The sequence below is a fragment of the Eptesicus fuscus genome, chromosome 9 (assembly GCF_027574615.1).
Source record: "Eptesicus fuscus isolate TK198812 chromosome 9, DD_ASM_mEF_20220401, whole genome shotgun sequence".
In the NCBI taxonomy this organism is placed as follows: domain Eukaryota; kingdom Metazoa; phylum Chordata; class Mammalia; order Chiroptera; family Vespertilionidae; genus Eptesicus; species Eptesicus fuscus.
In genome coordinates this window covers 28323752-28343024 of record NC_072481.1, presented here as the reverse complement: position 1 = coordinate 28343024, position 19273 = coordinate 28323752, and the positions used below count along the sequence as shown (strand labels likewise).

The window sequence follows — 19273 nt, the reverse complement described above, 5'->3', positions numbered from 1 at the left end:
GCCCGACTACCCCATTCCTGGGCGCTCGCCCCTTTGCATCCTGATTAGCTACGGGCGGCCGGGAGCCTGCCTATGATAGGCCAGCTCCGCTCTTAGCCGAGATGCTCAGTGGCCGCGGTCCCGAGTGGGGCCGCGTTTCCTCCTGGCAACAGCCCGAGCGGGTGCTCATAGGCAGAGCCGATTGAAACGCCCAGACTTTGGGGCGCTTGCAGCGCGTGCCCATTGGTTGTTTGAAGGCTTAGAGTGGCCCTCGGATTGGTTCACTTTGTGGGGCGCTGTGCGGCTGCGCCGAGGCCGACTTTAGGGGAGGCGGAGCTTCGTTCCTCGCTAGAAGGAAAAGCAGCGAGATCGGCTGGTGGCGACGGCAGAAGCCGGGTCTGAGCCCTGCCGGGCCGGTGGGCTTTCGGTGAGAGCCGTAAGGTTTCGGGATCTTTTTAGAGTTGTGGCAGCTGTGGCCTTGACCGTGAGATCCGGTGGGGGAGGGGGGGAGGAGGGAGTGATGGGCACGGTTCTCACCCAATGGGAGCAGGAGCTTCTGAAATGCACCCTGGGATTGGTTCTTTCCAATTTCTTAGGGCCAATGGCCGTCGGGAAGGGGGGCGGGTGTACTGGGCAGTATTTTCTTCCTGCGGCCGGGCCCCCCTCGCCTGGGCGGCGGGGCCAGGAGGGGCTGGGCCTCTGCACGGTGAGGTTTGGGGATCTTGGGAGCGATACCCGCGGGAGCTGCTGAGTGGGGAGGGGGCGGGAGTTTGGAGTGGTTCTTAGCAAGAGCTACCTTTACGGAGTGGCTAAGTACCGGGCCTAGTGCTTAGCATTTTGCTTGCATCATCTGAGTTAATCACAGCAACCCTGCCAGCAAGGAGGTTGGGATCCCCTTCTTACAGTGGGGAAACTGAGGCTCTGGCACCTCACACCAGCCAAGGTCACACAGCTAGTAGATGGCAGAGACCGGATCTGGAGTCCGAGTTGCGTTGACTCCGGAGCGGTGCTCTTGAACCGCCAGGCTTTGTTGCTGGATGGGAGCAGGAAGGTGTTAGGGAACAGGAGCTTTCCCCAGGGGATAGGTTGGGGGAAGGGAATCCGAGGGTTGAAGAAAGGAAATGGGCAACAGGGGGTGAGGGCGAGGAAATCAGTTATTCAAGTTACTGAGTGCCTGCTCTGTGCGTGCATTGTTCTAGGTTCGAGGCATACAGAAATGAGTGAGTCCAGAGGCGATGGGCCACACTGGGGATGGGCCTTAACACTGTTTTCACGTGATTGTGTGTTTTGTTGAAATTTGCAAAAGTAAGGCATTTTGTATACTTTTTAAAAGAGAGGGTCTTCAAAATTGAGTAAACTTCAGGTTCCTCTACCATTGGATCCGCCCTTCTAATGGGTTTAGTCTAGGTGGAGATTATTATTATGTAGGCAGCATAGAGCGATGGAGGAGCACCCAGGAGTACATTACCGCACTGTGGGCGAATTTCCTGGTATGTAAATCAGGGATAATAGTATACTGCCATGCAAAGGTTTGGCAAGGTACGTGAAGAGCAAATGGAAGCCGGATAGGTGGGGGGGGGGGGGGGGGAAGAAGGAGGGAGGGGTTTGAGTTGTCTTCTCTCTTACCTTAGACACTTCTGCTCCATGCTGTCTCCAGTCTTTCACTAGATTGCTGGCAGGTTGGAGGCAGTTTCCTCACTTCTGAGCTCTCTGGCTCCCAAGGGCACTCTTCGAGCTGAACTGCCATGGCTTTGGGGCCCAGATTGGGGGAGTTCTAGAATTTCCTTTTGCTTCTTAACTGGCTCGTTTGAGCTGATATGCTTGGTCCTTATTCAGTTGTAATAGCCTTTTGTAGTGCCTGGTAATGGGGATGTACCCACTTAGCTGGAGGCTTCATCTAAAAACAAAGTATTTCCCCTTTTCTAGTCAGTTATGAAGTTTGCCCTGTGTTGCCAGTTTATTGCCTGTTTAAATTTTGTCCTTTGAGTTCTGGGTACAGTGCGATTACACCGGTCTCTAGCTTGACTTCATTAAGTACTGCTGAAACTGCATTTTGGTTTAGATATAGTTTTAAAAATCATAGTTCATGCTACTAATATCAGAGAACTTTTTTAAAAAAAACTTTTAAAAATTTTATTTATTGATTTGAGTGAGAAACATTGGTTTGTTGTTCCACTTATTTATATATTCATTGGTTGCTTCTTATATGTGCCCTGACCGGAGATGTATCAGGATGATACTCTAACCAGCCCCAGCCAGGGCTCAAAGTACTTTAATTACATTAAACTTTATTTTGTAATCTTGTAACTAAGTAACTTTTTTAAGGAATCTATAATCCTATTTTAAAGCTGTACCTGAGAAGGGAGCCAGCCCATAGGTTGCTTTTTAAATCTGGTTATAATAGATTATACTTAATACTCTGAAAAGCATTTAGCAAGGTGTGTATAAGGGAGCCACTTGAAAAGATAAGGGTAAAATATGGGCGGGGCGGCCGTACTGTTAGATAGGACCAACAATCAGATAGTTACCATTTCACTTTATTAGCTTAAACAGTGTCTCCATTTAAATAAGATTTGAATACATGCAATGTTGATACATCAGGTTCTTTTTTTTTTTTTTAATGTATTTTATTGATTTTTTACAGAGAGGAAGGGAGAGGGAGAGAGAGTTAGAAACATCCATGAGAGAGAAACATCGATCAGCTGCCTCCTGCACAACTCCTACTGGGGATGTGCCCGCAACCAAGGCACATGCCCTTCACCGGAATCGAACCTGGGACCGTTCAGTCCACAGGCCGACGCTCTATCCACTGAGCCAAACCCGTCAGGGCCACAGGTTCTTTTAAGCAGAGCTTTGTCTATCTGTATTTCTGGTTCATTTAAATAATGTATCTAGAGGCAGATTCCAGGTGTGAAGTCTTTTTTTTTTATCTTCACCCTAGGATATGTGTTGTTGTTTTTCTTCATTGATTCTAGAGAGGGAGGAACATTGATGTGAGTGAGAAACAGTGATAGGTTGCCTCCCCTTTGCACCCTGACTGGTAATTGAACCCAAGACCCTTTCGGTGCACGGGGACATGCTCTAACCACTGAGCACACGTGCCAGGGCCAGGTGTGAGGTCTTAATACTTCAGAATTTCTAAGTTATCGTTTACTGTTTTCAGCACTGACATTCCCAGCATTTAATTTTAATTGCAACTTTATGCTCTTACGCATTTCTTCAGATTCCCGTCTGACCAAAGTGACCTCAAAAAAGGAGGGAAAATGGCTTCTGAATCTGAAACGCTGAATCCCAGCGCTCGGATAATGACCTTTTACCCGACTATGGAGGAGTTCCGGAACTTCAGTCGATACATTGCCTACATTGAATCCCAAGGAGCTCATCGGGCTGGGCTGGCCAAGGTGAGGGGATGGGCTTGTTCGGCAGTGGCTTCTGTGACAGGGCAGCAGAAGGCTTCCTGAGTGAATGTTGGAAGAACCGAGTTTTACGAAAGCCAGGCAGGGTGATGAGCTGAGCGCGCTGTCCTATTTGCAAGTTAATTGCTTTCGTTAGCATCTGAAGCATTTCTTTCAGGGAGGGGGAGAGCTGCCTGGAATCTGTGAAAGGGCCGCTCAGAGCCGGCGTGTCAGGGCCACTGCGGTGGTGCCCCCCCTCTGGTGGAGATGGTGCTTGAGTGTGTTTATCTGTCATTGAGTGCTTATGCCATTGAACTTCCCTGTTCTCATTTCACTCTCAGCCAGCACTCTGGTAGTAATTGGGCTTCCCGTGTGGACGCTCTGTTCAATGAGAGAGAATCAGCTCTTCAACCTCCTCTCTTGGTGCCCAGATAAGACACTGAGGCTGAGAAACAAGTATTACTTACCTTAGTGCATGGCCACCAGGCAGCTAGTCGGTGGCAGAACTGGATCAAGGTTAGCATGACAGTGTGACTTGCTGCATTTGGGTGCGCGTGGTTAAAGCAAAGTAACTTTCTAGTAAAATGGACTGTTAATGTTGGATAGCAGCCTACACACTCCCTGGACGCTGACCAGCTCGCCAGGTGTCTGACCCGTCTCTGTCTGTGTTCCCTACAGGTTGTTCCTCCTAAGGAGTGGAAGCCTCGAGCGTCCTATGATGACATTGACGATCTGGTCATTCCTGCTCCCATCCAGCAGCTGGTGACCGGGCAGTCTGGGCTCTTCACTCAGTACAACATACAGAAGAAAGCCATGACTGTTCGAGAGTTCCGCAAGATAGCCAATAGCGATAAGTGAGTGGAAACACGTTTCTCCCTTTATCTGTCCTAGTGTCTAGTACTTAACGTCTCCTCACAGCCGTCTTCAACACCGCTGCTGTCCGGCTGGAGACCAGTGTCCCAGCTCCATCTAGCTTCTGTCTCCCTTTCTGACCTTTTACTGGAAGCATCTCCTCCTCTCAGTACTGTGTCACGGTCTACACTTGTCCATATTCTCACATCAAGTAATCCCATTGTTTTTCCTTCAAAAGTAGAACCATTTTCTGACTCCCGGTAAGTTGCAGGTTTCCCAAGGAGAACGCTGGAGTTGGTTCAAAAGGAGCTTTTGCCAGATGTATTGATATCACTTGCTTATCTAAAAGTGGCCTCAGTGGTTTAATCTCTTCCTTCTGGGTCCTTCTGTCTTTAATCATGCTCAAAATCCTCCCTACCCATAAAACTGCTATCTCCTTTCCACTTTTTGTTTGTTTGTTTGTTGTTAATGCTCACCCAAGGACATTTCCCCATTGATTTTTAAAGAGAATGGAATGGAGGGGGAGAGGCAGAGAGAGAAATACTGATGTGAGAGAGACACATCTATTGGTTGCTTCCTGTGCCCTGACCAGGACCGGGGATCGAGCCTGCAACCCAGGTACATGCCCTTGACTGAAATCGAACCCGGAACCCTTCAGTTGACGCTCTGTCCACTGAGCCAAACGGGCCACGGCTTCTTTCCACTTTGACATTAACAGGATGTGAATGAACTGCCAAGCTAGTTGCTGTTTTCTGACTCCATTCCTCCTCCTGTGTACATTCTTGTCTGTGTTAGAAACGTCTTTCTTTGTGTAGGCCTGCTGTTTGTCAGTTGGTTTTGTAACGTTTAGCTCTCATTTGATCTCAGCGAATGAATTTTGTCTTCCCCTCATCCGCTCTCACTGCTCTTTCTTAATCCTTTTCCTTGGATCTTCTCCCTTCCCGTGCCACTCCATAATTTTGAGTTTCCACAAGGGATTCCTTCCTTTCCCCTTGCGTTTTCTCCTGAGCCGTATGGATCTACGCATGTCTGATTTCAGCCAGTCAGACATGTTGTGCCTTCGCTGTGAACGAGCCCAGAGCTGGATCTGAAGCTTGCCAGTCTTCACGCTTTGGGGACGTGACTTCATGCGCTTTATCATCTCTCTCTCACATCAGATGTCACTCTTTCTATTTCTACGCTTTGCCTTCTTTTCCATTGGCTTATCACGATTCTAAAATATGGTCTTCCAGTTTTATTGACAGCTTCACGCTTGAACATCTACTAGGATAGTGCTGGCCAGCTGCTGTGTACTGTGATAATTTATGTGCAAGCATGTTGAAGAAGCGTGACATGCTCTTGGACGGAAGGCTGTGTCACCCTGTGTCTGATTTCTATCTGTGCAGTGTGTCTGTGGGCTGGCGGCACCAAGCACACCTGCTTTCTGTTTCACATGGGCTTCAGCCTCCTGTGCCTGTCTTCTCTCCTTGTCAACATATGGTAGGCCTTTTCTCCCTTCACAATACCGCCTTTCTTTTTGAATGAACCGTTCCGGGTCTTTTCTTTTCATCTGAAATACAACAAAGTCTTACCCTTGATGGCTGTCTGCATGGTCAGCAGAACCCAGTGGGTGAAAATCTAAATTTATAAAGCAGATCAGTTGGAGGTGGAAAAGTTATTTATATTTAAAAGGGAACTTCAGAGGTCTAAACATTATTATTCACTAGGTTGGCATTGACATGTAAGCCAGTATTGAAAGTAAGATTTGTTTTTCCTCACTCATCCCGTTATCTCCAGACAATTTCATTTTGGTCTCTGCTTCCACTCTTTATCCACTCACGATATGTTTTTGCCATTCCAGTTATAACGTGCGTTTTCAAATACCTTTTTAAAATTGCTGTGTAATCATTTTTAAGTGGCTTTGAACTGTTTCGTTTGTAAGCACGGTTATTGGTTGAATGTTGGCCGCTGCATTGGGTGCTGGAAGTGCGGCCATAACGGTCCACTCCAGCCTCCGGGGGCCGCCTCCGTCACAGACGTGCAGGGAAGCGAGCCGTGGCAAGGCCTCCGCTCTCCCCAGGCTGTTGGGTTTTGGTTGTCTGTGGATATGCAGTTGACCTTGATCAATGTAGGATGGGGCGTCAACTCCCCATCCTCTCCCCACCCGGTAAAGTCAAATTTGCCTATACCTTTTGACTCCCCCAAATCTTAACTACTAATAAATAGCCTCCTGTTGACCGGAAGTCTTATGGGTAACATAAATAGTCTATTAACACATTTTGTATATGTATTGTATACTTTATTCTTTTTTAAAAAAAATATATTTTATTGATTTTTTACAGAGAGGAAGGGAGAGGGATAGAGAGTTAGAAACATCGATGAGAGAGAAACATCGATCAGCTGCCTCCTGCACACCCCCTACTGGGGATGTGCCCGCAACCAAGGTACATGCCCTTGACTGGAATCAAACCTGGGACCTTTCAGTCCGCAGGCCGACGCTCTATCCACCGAGCCAAACCGGTTATGGCTGTATACTGTATTCTTATAACAATAAGTAAGCTAGAGAAAAGAAAATCATAAGGAAGAGAAAATACATTTACAGAGAAGTAACCCGCATGTAAGTGGGCCTGCACAGGTCCAACCCGTGTTGTTCACGGGTCAGCTGTATAGGGATTTGCGGTTCTTGGATCTCACACATTTGTAAGCTATTTTCTCCATGAGTGGCCAGGCCACTTCTGATTCTGGCGGGGTGTGTAGCTTTAGTCGATTCTCTCCAAAGACCTGAAGATGCCATGCTTCTTAAGGAAGGTGCGCTTCTGTCTTCATGCAGTCACCTTCCGTGTCCCAGAGCTCGTGGAAGGGATATTGGGGGAGGTACTGTCTTAAAGCCTTGAAGGCCGAGGTTGTGTCATATTTGTCTGAAATACCTTGCTGTTTCTGGAATAGGAGATTGTGTCTTGTGCTGTTCGAGAATTTAGTCCCTTCTAAGTGGTTAACACTTCTTTTACCTTTGAAAGGTACTGTACCCCACGCTACAGTGAGTTTGAAGAGCTTGAACGGAAATACTGGAAAAATCTCACTTTCAATCCCCCGATCTATGGTGCAGACGTGAACGGCACTCTCTACGAAAAGGTGAGACTCTCCGGCAACTCCCTGTGCTGCATTTTTTTTTTTTTTTTAATATTTTTATTGAGGTATTATATGTGTACATATCTTACTATTACCCCCCCCCACCCCACACCCACACATGCCCTCCCCCCCCCAGAGTTTTGCGTCCATTGTTTATGCTTATATGCATGCATACAAGTCCTTCGTTTGATTTCATAACTCCCCCACCTTTCCCAAACTTTCCCCCTGTACTTTGAAAGTCTGTTTGATGCTTTACTGTCTCTGTATCTATCTTTTTGTTCACCATTTTATAATGTTCTTTACTATCCCTAAATGAGTGAGATCATGTGGTATTTTTCTTTCATTGACTGGCTTATTTCACTTAGCATAATGTTCTCCAATTCCATCCAGGTTGCTGCAAATGATGAGAATTCCTTCTTTTTTATGGCAGCATAGTATTCCATTGTGTAGATGTACCATAGTTTTCTGATCCAGTCATCTGCTGACGGGCACCTAGGCTGTTTCCAAATCTTAGCTATTGTAAATTGTGCTGCTATGAACATAGTGGTGCATATATCCTTTCTGATTGGTGTTTCTAGTTTCTTCGGATATATTCCCAGGAGTGGGATTACTGGGTCAAATGGGAGATCCATTTTCAGTTTTTTGAGGAAACTCCATACTGTTCTCCACAGTGGCTGCACCAGTCTGCATTCCCACCAGCAGTATGTGCTGCATTTTTGTAATTTTGGAATGTAATGACATTTGTATCTGCCCAGCGCGCAGTAGGCCCCTAAAAGCTGCTTGCTGAATGGGTGCAGTGATCCACCACCAGCTGACGTGCTGTGCTCGCTTCATTGGGGGTAGTTTTGCACGTGACTGCCTGTTACTTCTCCCACGCGACATGTGAATCGGGTGATGTGGTGTTCTTTGCAAGGGCTGTTAGAATCGTCTGTGGGTGGTAGCTGATGAGTTCTTGAAAGGGTGGGATCACAGTAAATGAATTGTTGGGGGAGAGGCAGTGTGGTTTCGGCAGAAAAAAGATCACTGACTATAATCTAAGAAAAGTAATATATATTTAAGAAGTGAAACTTAGATTTTCAGAACCAGCAAAGAAGATTCTGTAGCAAAAGCTGTTTTTTTAAGAAATATATTTTATTGATTTTTCACAGAGAGAGGAAGAGAGAGGGACAGAGAGTTAGAAACATCGATGAGAGAAGAACATCAATCAGCTGCCTCCTGCACACCCCCCACAGGGGATGTGCCCACAAACCAACGTACATGCCCTTGGCCAGAATCAAACCTGGGACCCTTCAGTCCGCAGTCCGGCGCTCTATCCACTGAGCCAAATCAGTCAGGGCTGTAGCAAAAGCTGTTTTAACCAGTTGCACTGGCTTGGGATGTAAAAGGAAGGAATGTTTGGAAGTTTTTTTTGGATGATTAAAAATTTTGTAGCACATTTTCAAGGATTATCACTCAGATGAATTCCAGTGTTTTTGTAAATTATTGGAAGGAAGGGGTTTAGAAAGTGGATTCCAAGTTTGTTGATGAGTGTTTTTGGGTGGTGGGGAAGGGAAGGGAAGATGCTATAAGGACCTGGGGTGGGGAGACACAAGCAGGGAATAATAATCCATAACGTGCCATGGGAGGTGGGCGCCTCGCTGACCGTCACGACTCAGAAAAGGACTTGGGTGACACTTTTTACCGAAAACACTGCTCAGTGGAAAGTGGGGCTAGAAAAGTCACAGACTGATCTAGTTCATTCTCATGTTTGGTATTTTTTATGGTGTAAGAGTTTTTTTTTTTCCTATTTTGACATAAGTTTCTTTAGCTTCAGTTCAAAACTCTTTATTGTGGGGTTTAGAACAGGTGGCTGTCACCTCTTTTATCCATCTTTCATAGACGAGTGCGCACCGAGTGGTGTTTGTCCTTCAGAGGTACCACGGCACCGTTTCCCGGGGTGGCGGGAAAAGTGGGCGAGGGATGCTGTGGTCTTCATGGCCCTGCTGTTTTGACATTATTCCACCTCTGTGTTAGAGGTGCCAGCTCACCTGGGACCTGCTCCGTGATGTGTAGGTTCGGAGCCTCGGTCTATAGTCACTGTCACTTGCCCTGGACTGTCGTTTCCTTTGCAGCATGTGGACGAGTGGAACATTGGCCGGCTGCGAACGATCCTGGACTTGGTGGAAACGGAGAGTGGGATCACCATCGAGGGTGTGAACACGCCGTACCTGTACTTCGGCATGTGGAAGACATCCTTCGCCTGGCACACGGAGGACATGGACCTGTACAGCATCAACTACCTGCACTTCGGGGAGCCCAAGTCCTGGTACAGTCAGCCTGCAGCACTGGAGCTTCTCGGGAGGGAGGGGGCTTCTCGGCTCTCCTGTGCCCAGGAAACGCCTCCAGAGCTTGTTAAAACGCAGACTCGGGTTCAGTAGGCTTGGGGTGGGAGTGGCATTTTACATTTTAAACAGACTTCCAAGTGGTGGGATGCTGCTGGAGCTCTGGTGCTCAGACCGCCTTGTGAGTAGCAGGCTCCAGAGGGCAGGGCACTTGGTACCACTGCGTGCAAGTGTGCGTTGGCTGAGTGACTGCGAGCCACGGAGGCTGTTCCCACCTCTCCCACCGCTTTCCGGTTTCTTTTTCTGAGCAGGCCCGAGGCATTGCTTAGAGGCAGACTTCCAAGGCTAGAGTCCCGCCTTCAGACGAGAGAAAGCTTTCTTTCCCTCGTGGGAAAAAATATTTGGTGAGCAGCAGTGTGTGCTTAACGCAAGAGGGGATGCAAGGCTACTCAGCAGATGCTTCCTGCTCTCCAGGGTGTCCTTAGTCTAGTTGGGGAGACAAAGATGAGTTCTCTCTTCTCCCCCTCCGCTGGCCCCTCACTCCGGCTCAGCACTCAGTGAAGGTGCTGCATTGCACAGCAGTGAATAAGGCAGGTGAGGTAGCTCCCCTCGAGGACAGGAGATGCGAAGTGTGAGGAAATAGCACGGGGTGAGGAGAGCTCTGATGGGAGACGGTGGATGCTGTAGGTCCGTGTGGGGAGGGCCCATGAGGGGTGGTGATCAGAGCGGTTGTCCCTGAAGGAGGTGACAATGAAGCTGAGACCTAGCAAATGAGAAAGAAGTAGCTGGGTAGCTGGGTGGGACAGTGGTGGGTTCAGGAGAAGGGAGGCTGAGGGAAGTGTGTCTAAGTGGTTGGAAGACCCGTGCAAAGATCCTGAGTTGAGAGACAGCACGATGTCTTGAGTGAACTAGAGGAAGTGCGTAGTGGTTTGGGTGCCGGGTTCTACGATGGAAGTGAGTGAGGAGGCCAGAGGAGCAGCAGGGGCCAGGCCAGGAGGAGTCATGGACACTGGAGCCATCTTCCTGCCCTTTTCCAGCATCTAAAGCCACATCCCTTCCCAGGGGTTTTCCTTTCTTCCTTCAGATACTTTTGAGTTTCTAATCTGGGGGCAAAATTTGTTGACCTACCGCCCCATTCCCTTCCTTCGGTGGCCAGAGGTGGACACTCTGTCCGTGTAGCTCTTGTGTCTTCACCGCGTTGACGCCCAAGTTCGCCGAGAATGGGTTTCTGTTCTCACGTCGAGAGCAGGCTTCCTGGTTGTCACACACCCTCTTCAGGTCCGCAGGTGGGACCTCCAGAGGTCCGCGTGCAAGGCGGCCCACGGTGCTTTCAGGGACAGACGTTCCTCCGCTCCTCGTCTGTGTTGTTTCATAATGAAGCTTTCGGGAAGTTTTCGTTGTGGAATAATCTTTAGACTTGATTATAAAGGTTAAAAGAGACTTACTGTGCGTTTCAGGATATAAAAGTTTAGCAAAAGTTTTGACTAGTCTTACATGGTTTTTTGGCCCTTTTTTTTTTATGAGGAGCACTTTCTGTGGTGTCTGGATGGAGGAGTAACTACTGGGTAATCAGTATAAATGGAGAAAACAGCAGATATGGGGCCAGGTCTAATCCATTTTTGCCTTGTTTTCCATTCTTTATCCTGTCACTGTTAGGCCATCAGGTCTGCCAGGAGCACTTTAATGCCATCCTTCTTTCATTTCATTTCATTTCATTTCATTTCATTTCATTTCATTTCACTTCATTTCACTTCATTTCATTTCTGACGTCATAAAGGAGAGCAACATTGAGTGCACACCTAAATCCTGGCTCACAGTAAACATTCAGCACTGTCTCATTAATGAATCTAAAGGAGGAATTCACTCACACTTCTCTGTGGGCTCCCCACTGCTCTGCCCAAACTGTCTAGTTTTTCATTTCTCCAGCTTTCTCTCTCGTTTCTGTAGTTGGGAGGTTGAGGAACCTGATACCTTTGAGCTGTTTTGAGAGTGGGAACGAGCCCCTTCCGCTCCTGCCCTGTCCTCTGCTCAGCGTCCAATGCTTTTATGTGATTGCAGGTACTCCGTTCCCCCTGAGCACGGGAAGCGGTTGGAGCGCCTCGCCAAAGGTACTGTGTCTCCTCCACGGCTGGCTCAGCCCCTCCTGTGAGCTGTGCTCATTGCTCTGACGCGTCCATTCTCTGTGGTCAGATCCCCCCTGTCCTTTCTCAGGCCTGCAGGGGGGGTGGTAAGCCAGACTGCCAGGTTGGTTATCCTAATGGAGCAACTCAAAGCAGAGCCTTTCCCCACTTGGTCCTGGGAAGGGACTCAGTAATTCCTTCTTAGTCTGTCTTTGCCTCGGTTTTATCAAGCATGGATTTATTTGACCGGAGATTCATATTGGGTCTCATTCTTCTGCCAGAAACCCAAACGTTAAAGTCAGGATTGAATTATTTAATGCTTTGACTCTTTTAAGTGGACCTTGATAGATTTATTCCTCCAGAGAGCCCGTTTCAGGAGAGCGTGGGTAGTCTGTTCTGTAGTAGATGTGTTACTAACAAAAGACTGAGGAGGCAGCTGAATGGAGAAAGGTCCGAAAGCGTTTTAAAGCTCTTTATCAGAAAAGCGGCTGCCTGGGTCATCTCAGTCCCCCAGACGATTTCATTACCCACGTGACGGCCTCTGGGAGAGCACAGAGGTTCATCGTAGAGTCTTAGAGCTGGGCTGGAGCTGAAGGGTCCGTAGAGATCACCTTGGTGCTTTATCCCCTTATGGTCCAGACGAGATGCACAGGGGCAGGATGCTGGGTTACAGAGCTCGTGGGGAGCACTGCTCACTTGTGCCTATTTTCAATTAAACAGGCTTTTTCCCAGGAAGTGCTCAAAGCTGTGAGGCTTTTCTCCGCCATAAGATGACCTTGATTTCCCCTTTAATGCTGAAGAAATACGGAATTCCCTTCGACAAGGTGAGCTGATTTTACCTATGGAAGTCCTTAGCCTCACGCGGAATCCACCCTTTCTGGTCTGTGTTTCACAGAGGAGCTTTATTCTAGTTCATTGCCCTGTGCCAGGTGTGGGCCAAAGCTAACATGTATAACAACACTTTGATATCAGGGTGTTAAAGGTGGGACTGCTCTACCTTCCCGGGACCAGACGAGAGTGAAATCCCCGTGAACAGAGTTCCTCTGGAACATCGGTCGGCAAACTCATTAGTCAACAGAGCCAAATATCAACAGTACAACAATTGAAATTTCTTTAGAGAGCCAAATTTTTTAAACTTAAACCTCTTCTAGCGCCACTTCAAAATAGACTCGCCCAGGCCGTGGTATTTTTTTTTTTTTTAAATATATTTTATTGATTTTTTACAGAGAGGAAGTGAGAAGGATAGAGAGTTAGAAACATCCATCAGCTGCCTCCTGCACGCCGCCCACTGGGGACGTGCCTGCAACCAAGGTACATGCCCTTGACCGGAATCGAACCTGGGACCCTTCAGTCCGCAGGCCGACGCTCTATCCACTGAGCCACACCGGTCAGGGCAGGCCGTGGTATTTTGTGGAAGAGCCACACTCAGTGGGCCAAAGAGCCGCAGTTTGCCGACCACTGCTCTGGAAGAATGGTTATTATAGCCATTGCGTTCTAATATGATACGTTAGGGCTTTGCATTTAGTAGAAGACACCAAGGCCCCAGTGGTTTTATGGCTTATCCTTGGCCATTCAGCTAAGTCGAGGCAGAGCTGGAGCTCAGAGGGCCCGTTCTGCGGACTCCTGCAGTTCGATGCAGCTGCTTCAAGTCTGCTCTTTGCTCTCGTTCAGGTCACTCAGGAAGCTGGAGAGTTTATGATCACATTTCCTTATGGCTACCACGCCGGCTTTAACCACGGCTTCAACTGTGCGGAGTCTACCAATTTTGCTACGCGGCGGTGGATTGAGTATGGCAAACAGGCAGTGCTGGTGAGTCTGCTCGGCCTCTCTGTCCCTCTCTGCCTAAAAATGTCTGGCTCTGGTTAGGTGCACTGGCTGGTGGTTAGGACTTTTCTTTGAACTCCTGGAATTCAGAAACCAAGTGGCTGGGAATGTGCAAAAGTGCCCAACATCTTGCGTTCGTTAAAAATTTGTTCAGGCCCTGGCTGGTTTGGCTCAGTGGATAGAGCGTCGGCCTGCGGTTCAAAGGGTCCCAGGTTCGATTCCAGTCAAGGGTACATGCCCAGGGTTGTGGGCTCGATCCCCAGTAGGGGGGGGGGGGGGGGGCGTGCAGGAGGCAGCCAATCAATGATTATCTCTCATCATTGATGTTTCTATCTCTCTCTTCCTCTCCCTTCCTCTCTGAAATCAATAAAAAATATTTAAAAGAAAAAAGAAATTTGTTCAGATTCGGGATGTATAAAGTGAGGTTTTCGTGCTTCAGTCCATTGATCATTCAAACCACACCCACACACATTGATACTCTGGCTTCAGCCACTCGGGGATTTCTCTGTTGAGAAGTTCGGAGGGGTTTATTTTTACTTGAGGGAAGCAGAGGGCTGGACCTTTGATTGGGAGTAGACTCGCTTGTGTGGTCCTGGCCTTGGATAGATATCAACAGGAAGGTGGCTGTTGACCACCTGGGGTCTGAGTGCTGAGCTTCCCATCGATCGGTTCTCATGCATCCTTGTAGTGCCTGGTGGACTGCCCAGCGCCATGCATCCTCCGCCCTTGTTCCCGGCTTCCCTCCCTGTCTGAAGCTCTGCAAGGACAACATGCCTTCACCCTCTGAGCCCAAAACAGTTTGGCTTTAAACTGTCTTGGACCTTTGTCCACCTGGAGGGAGGAGACGGGATATGGGGGTCAGGTGGGGGCAGGTGAAGGGTGCTCACCTAGGGCTCTTCTGGTTACTTGCGACAGTGCTCCTGTAGAAAGGATATGGTGAAGATCTCCATGGACGTGTTTGTGAGGAAGTTCCAGCCAGAAAGGTACAAACTTTGGAAAGCTGGGAAGGACAGCACGGTCATCGACCATACTCTGCCCACGCCAGAAGCCGCCGAGTTTCTTAAGGAGAGTGAACTGCCTCCAAGGGCCACGAGTGAGGAGGAGTGCCCAGAGGAGGACATGGAAGGAGTCGAGGATGGCGAGGAGGGCCACCTGCGGAGAAGGTAAGGCAGCAGCCCGCGGGGCCCCGCTGTTTGAGGGAGGGACGTGTAGGCCCCTGCGGAGAGGCTGTTTCTAAGGAGGGTGTTTGAGCCACAGGTGAGGGAATTTTCTTCTGGGTAAGGGCTCCAGCCTCCTCAGAGGGAGGGCATTCAGGCCGCCCTGGTGGCTGTTCCCAGGAACCATAGCATCCGTTGGTGCGCCTGTGGTAGGCTGGAGCGAGGGTCACACACGTGCCGGGGCACAGCTCCCTCTGGGCCAGAGAAGTCCCAATTTCTCATCTGCATCATGAGAGCTTTTTTAAAAATAGATTTGTATTGATTTCAGAGAGGAAGGGAGAAGGAGAGAGAGATGGAAACATCAGTGATGAGAGGGAATCATTGATTGCCTGCTTCCTGCATGGACTCCTGTTGGGGATTGGACCTGCAACCCGGCATGTGCCCTGACCGGGAATCGAACCCTGACCTCCTGGTTCATAGGTTCGATGCTCAACCCCTGAGCCACACTGGCCGGGCATGAGAGCTTTTTAAAAAAGGAGAGTGTGGTGCTCGCTACGGCAGCACACACACTAAAATTGGGAAGTTTAATTAGCGTGTCCCCTGCGCAAGGATGACATGCAAATTTGTGAAGCGGTTCATGTTAAAAAAAAAGAAAAAAGAGCGTGTGGTAGTGGAAATAAGATTCCTGGCCTTATCAGTGTTTGAGCCAGAGGATCTGTCTCCTAAGGATCGTTTATCCTAGGCCAGTGGTCGGCAAACCGCAGCTCGCGAGCCACATGCGGCTCTTTGGCCCCTTGAGTGTGGCTCTTCCACAAAATACCACGGCCTGGGCGAGTCTATTTTGAGGAAGTGGCGTTGGAAGAAGTTTAAGTTTAAAAAATTTGGCTCTCAAAAGAAATTTCAATCGTTGTACTGTTGATATTTGGCTCTGTTGACTAATGAGTTTGCCGACCACTGTCCTAGGCCGTGTGGGGAAGAAAGGAGAGACATTGATGGGCTCTTACTTTATGCCAGGCGCTTTCGGGTACTCGGCCTACCTTTTCTTAAGCCTCATGGTGGGTGGTGATATCCCTGTTTTCCATTTGATGGGACGGCTCAGAGGCGAAGTCCTTCGTCTCGGGGCCCACAAATGGGGTACTGTAGTGTGAAGCAGGCCTGATGGCTCTGGGGGGCTCGTTTTTTGGGTTGTGTGTGGATGTGTTTGTGTACGTGGATATCTACGTGGGCCCTTAAACAGCTTCCTCTCCTCCTTGCAGCCTCGCTAAGCACCGTATAGGGACAAAGAGGCACCGAGTTTGTCTTGAAATTCCGCAGGAGGTCAGTCAGAGCGAGCTCTTCCCCAAGGAGGAGCTGAGTTCCGGCCAGTACGACCTGACGGCGTGCCAGGCTGCGCTCGCGCCCGTGAGGCCCACCCACAGCTCTGTGCGGCCGGTGGAGGACGGCCTCCCCTTCCCAGGTCAGCTGGTTACTGTGTTCTGTTCTGTGTCGATGCCATGCTGAGTGCTGGATAACAAATAAGAAAAAGCGGGGAGACAGGTCTGAGTGTGAGGAGCACTTTGGTTAGGAACACACCGGGCAGGTGAGGAACGTAGGGGAAAGGCCCCCCCTCCCTTTGCCCGGTGAGGGGTCCAGGAGACCCTGAAGGTTTTGGAGAAGTGACGATGAACCAAAGGGGACAAGGTCAGTAGGAATTTTCCAGGCAGAGTTGGTGACATCAAAGGGCATCCCCAAGAGGCTCAGCGGGGGGAAGGCATGGAGCTGTGAAAGGACGGAGCTGTTTGGGGAGCTGGTAGTGATTTCCTGCATTTGAACATGGGGGCGGAAGACAGGTGTGTTACCAGGAAATGAGCTAGAGAAATAGAAGCGAGAGGATGTAGGGACCGCCTGCCATCTTAGCTTGGCTCACTCGGAGGCCCGAGGAGCCATTTGTATTTTAGGGGGGAGTGGGGTGGTCACAGTGCCCTAGAGCAGCCGTCGCCAACCTTTCGGACCTCACGGACCACCAGTGGGCCGCGGACCTCCGGTTGCCGACCGCAGTTCTAGAGCCGGCCCTCGGGTGGATGGCTGTGAGGGCAGATTGGTTGGGGACGGGCTGTGTCAGTGTCCAGTCAGGCTTGACAGCACTTTGTCGGTACCTCTGCTGAGAGCCAGACAGCTCGATGGACTCGACCTGGGTCTGGGCTGCCTTCATTCAGGTTGTCCAGCCTGGGGGGCTAGGTCTCTCCTGGGCTCAGGCCCTCGTTTCCTGCCAGCCTTCTGCGGACATGGCAGCTGTCACGGACCGAGTGTCTGCCGCGTGTGCCAGGCTGTGCTCCGTCTTACACGGAACCCTGGTAGCACCGTGCATCAGAGAGGATGAAACTGGAGGCCCAGAGAGGATGAGCAGGCCCTCATCACGCAGGGACCCTGTGGGAGACAGCCGGGGTTCAAGGCCAGGCCTCACCCTGCCCCTGTTCTCTGTGTTTTGTCACCGCCTTCCTCGAAGTTCAGATGTGCGGGAGGAAGTTGGCTCTGTCCAATGTGTATGTGTGTTGCAGATTATTCTGACTCGACTGAAGTCAAATTTGAAGAGCTTAAAAACGTCAAACTAGAAGAGGAGGAGGAGGAGGAGGAAGAGGAGGAGGAGGAAGCAGCGGCTGCCTTGGATCTTTCTGTGAATCCTGCCTCTATAGGGGGACGCCTTGTCTTTTCCGGTCCCCAAAAGAAATCCTCTTCCAGCCTGGCCTCCAGTTCATCACAGGATTCTATTTCTTCCGATTCAGAGACCAGTGAGCCCCTGTCCTGCCAAGGCAAAGGGCAGATGGGAGTTCTCACTGCGCACAGCTTTGCCAGAGAGGACGGCAGGGTCGCTGCCGGAGAGCCGTGCACGCGGAAGAAAAGGAGCGCCTCCAGAAGTATCAGCGAGCGGGAGCTGGCGGAGGTAGGGCGGCCTGGAAGGGACCCTGTGTGTGTGTGGGGCGGGGGAAGGGGGGGTGCAGCGGTGTCCTGGATGGCAGGAGTAACCTTCGGGTGGACCTCCAGTCTGCCGTGGTGTGGAGTGGAAAGCCAGGTGACGTTGGCTCACTTCCAGAAAGGAGTTCCTTTCTCTTATCTCTGTGTGACTGTTGTTCCAAAGAATTGCACTGCAGCCTCCGGGACCGTGGCGGATCAGCATCCTCGGACCCTCCTTGCCTTAGAGGTTCAAGGGTTAGGGTGGCAGTGATTGCAGCCCAAATATTTGAGGGTGGGGAATGATGGCCTTTCTTGTTCTAAAATTCAAGTTTTTCCCCCTTAAAAATTATGTCTGCCCTGTAGACTCCCATGAGAATTCCCCCTCCACTCCTTCCCCCCCCACATGATTCTTCATCTCCCAGAATTACCTTGTTGATAGAGTATCCTTTTGGAGCCTGGGATGAATCCCCAAAGCCATCCATGGGACATTTGTTCAGGCTTCCTCCTGGACCACTCTTGGAGGGTCTGAGTGGGATAGAGCAGAGCTGGGCTGGATGCGGCTGGGCTCACACCTACCCAAGTACCTGCTCTTCCTCCCCAGCCTCATAGCTTCTGTGGGTCAAGTTGCAGCCTTGGGTGGAGGGGGGTGGACAGAAGTCAGTGCAGAAGGTCTCCTTTATTCCCCATCCCCTTACCTTATCTTGGAGAATTTGTCTGTTAAAAGTTGTAATTATGAAACATTTCTAAAGTATATTCAGCTCGAATACCATCACAAGCCCCCTATGTATATTCATTGTCTACACATTAACATTTGGCCCACTGGCTTTATCTCTTTGGCTGAAGTACTAACAGTCCGTATTAAAATCCCTCTCTGGTGCCCTTTTGTGGTTGGTTTGTCCCCTTGCCTTTAACATCCATGTAGTTGTCTTTCTGCTGTCTCTGAATCTCGGGGTTCAGTGTCTGTAGACTTTTTCCAGGGGCCCCCTCCCTCCTCCTCGCAGTGGGTGCAGGCTCCTGAGCCCATGCCGCCTCCCCTCCTCCTCATGGCCTCTGATTGCTGCTCTCTGCCTCTGTATGGCAGCTCCCACAAGAGAGGGCTTTTCAGCTTGGAAGCTGGAATCCCTCACATTCCCGTTGCCGCATCCGAGCCATTCTTCCTTCACAAAGCTCTGTGCTCTCTCGTTCATCCTGCTGTCACACCACAGGTCCCGCCATCTTGGCTTCCTTGCCTTCAGTTGCAATCACAACCATAAAAGCAGCTAACAATAGCAAGGACTTCCTGTATGCGGAATACTTCCTATGCATTGCTTAGACTAGCGGTCGTGACTGCTGGTTTCAGGAAACCTTTGGAGCAGCGGTCGCCAACCGGTGGTCCATGGACCACTGGTGGTCCGTGAGGTTCGAAAGGTTGGCAACCTGTGGCTCAGACTATGTATCACTGCTTAATTAATCTAACCACAGGGGGGAGCCCATAAGTAACACCCATCTTTTTTTCTTATTATTTTTATTTATTGATTTTGAAGGAGAGAGAGAGAAACATCTCTTTGTTGTTCCACCCACTCATGCATTCATCGGTTGACTTGTAT

At 49.7% G+C, this 19273-nt stretch overlaps 1 protein-coding gene and 1 pseudogene across 2 annotated transcripts in view; both read left to right on the top strand.

The window, feature by feature from the left end:
• The first annotated feature begins 347 nt into the window (after positions 1-347).
• The window catches only part of KDM4A (lysine demethylase 4A), a 44440-nt gene continuing 25514 nt past the window's right edge, over positions 348-19273 (top strand). The window contains exons 1-11 of one of the 2 annotated variants that reach the window (XM_008151249.3): positions 348-406; positions 3203-3380; positions 4053-4228; positions 7223-7337; positions 9446-9639; positions 11714-11763; positions 12496-12599; positions 13447-13584; positions 14515-14762; positions 16013-16212; positions 17294-17676. In XM_008151249.3, the coding sequence (XP_008149471.2) occupies positions 3243-3380; positions 4053-4228; positions 7223-7337; positions 9446-9639; positions 11714-11763; positions 12496-12599; positions 13447-13584; positions 14515-14762; positions 16013-16212; positions 17294-17676 (1746 nt within the window). In that variant the 5' untranslated portion in view covers positions 348-406; positions 3203-3242. Of the gene's footprint in view, positions 407-621; positions 686-3202; positions 3381-4052; positions 4229-7222; positions 7338-9445; positions 9640-11713; positions 11764-12495; positions 12600-13446; positions 13585-14514; positions 14763-16012; positions 16213-17293; positions 17677-19273 lie in introns of those variants that run through there. The other variant, XM_028160204.2, reaches the window with a different exon arrangement.
• Positions 15302-15401, top strand: LOC114235069 (U6 spliceosomal RNA; annotated as a pseudogene).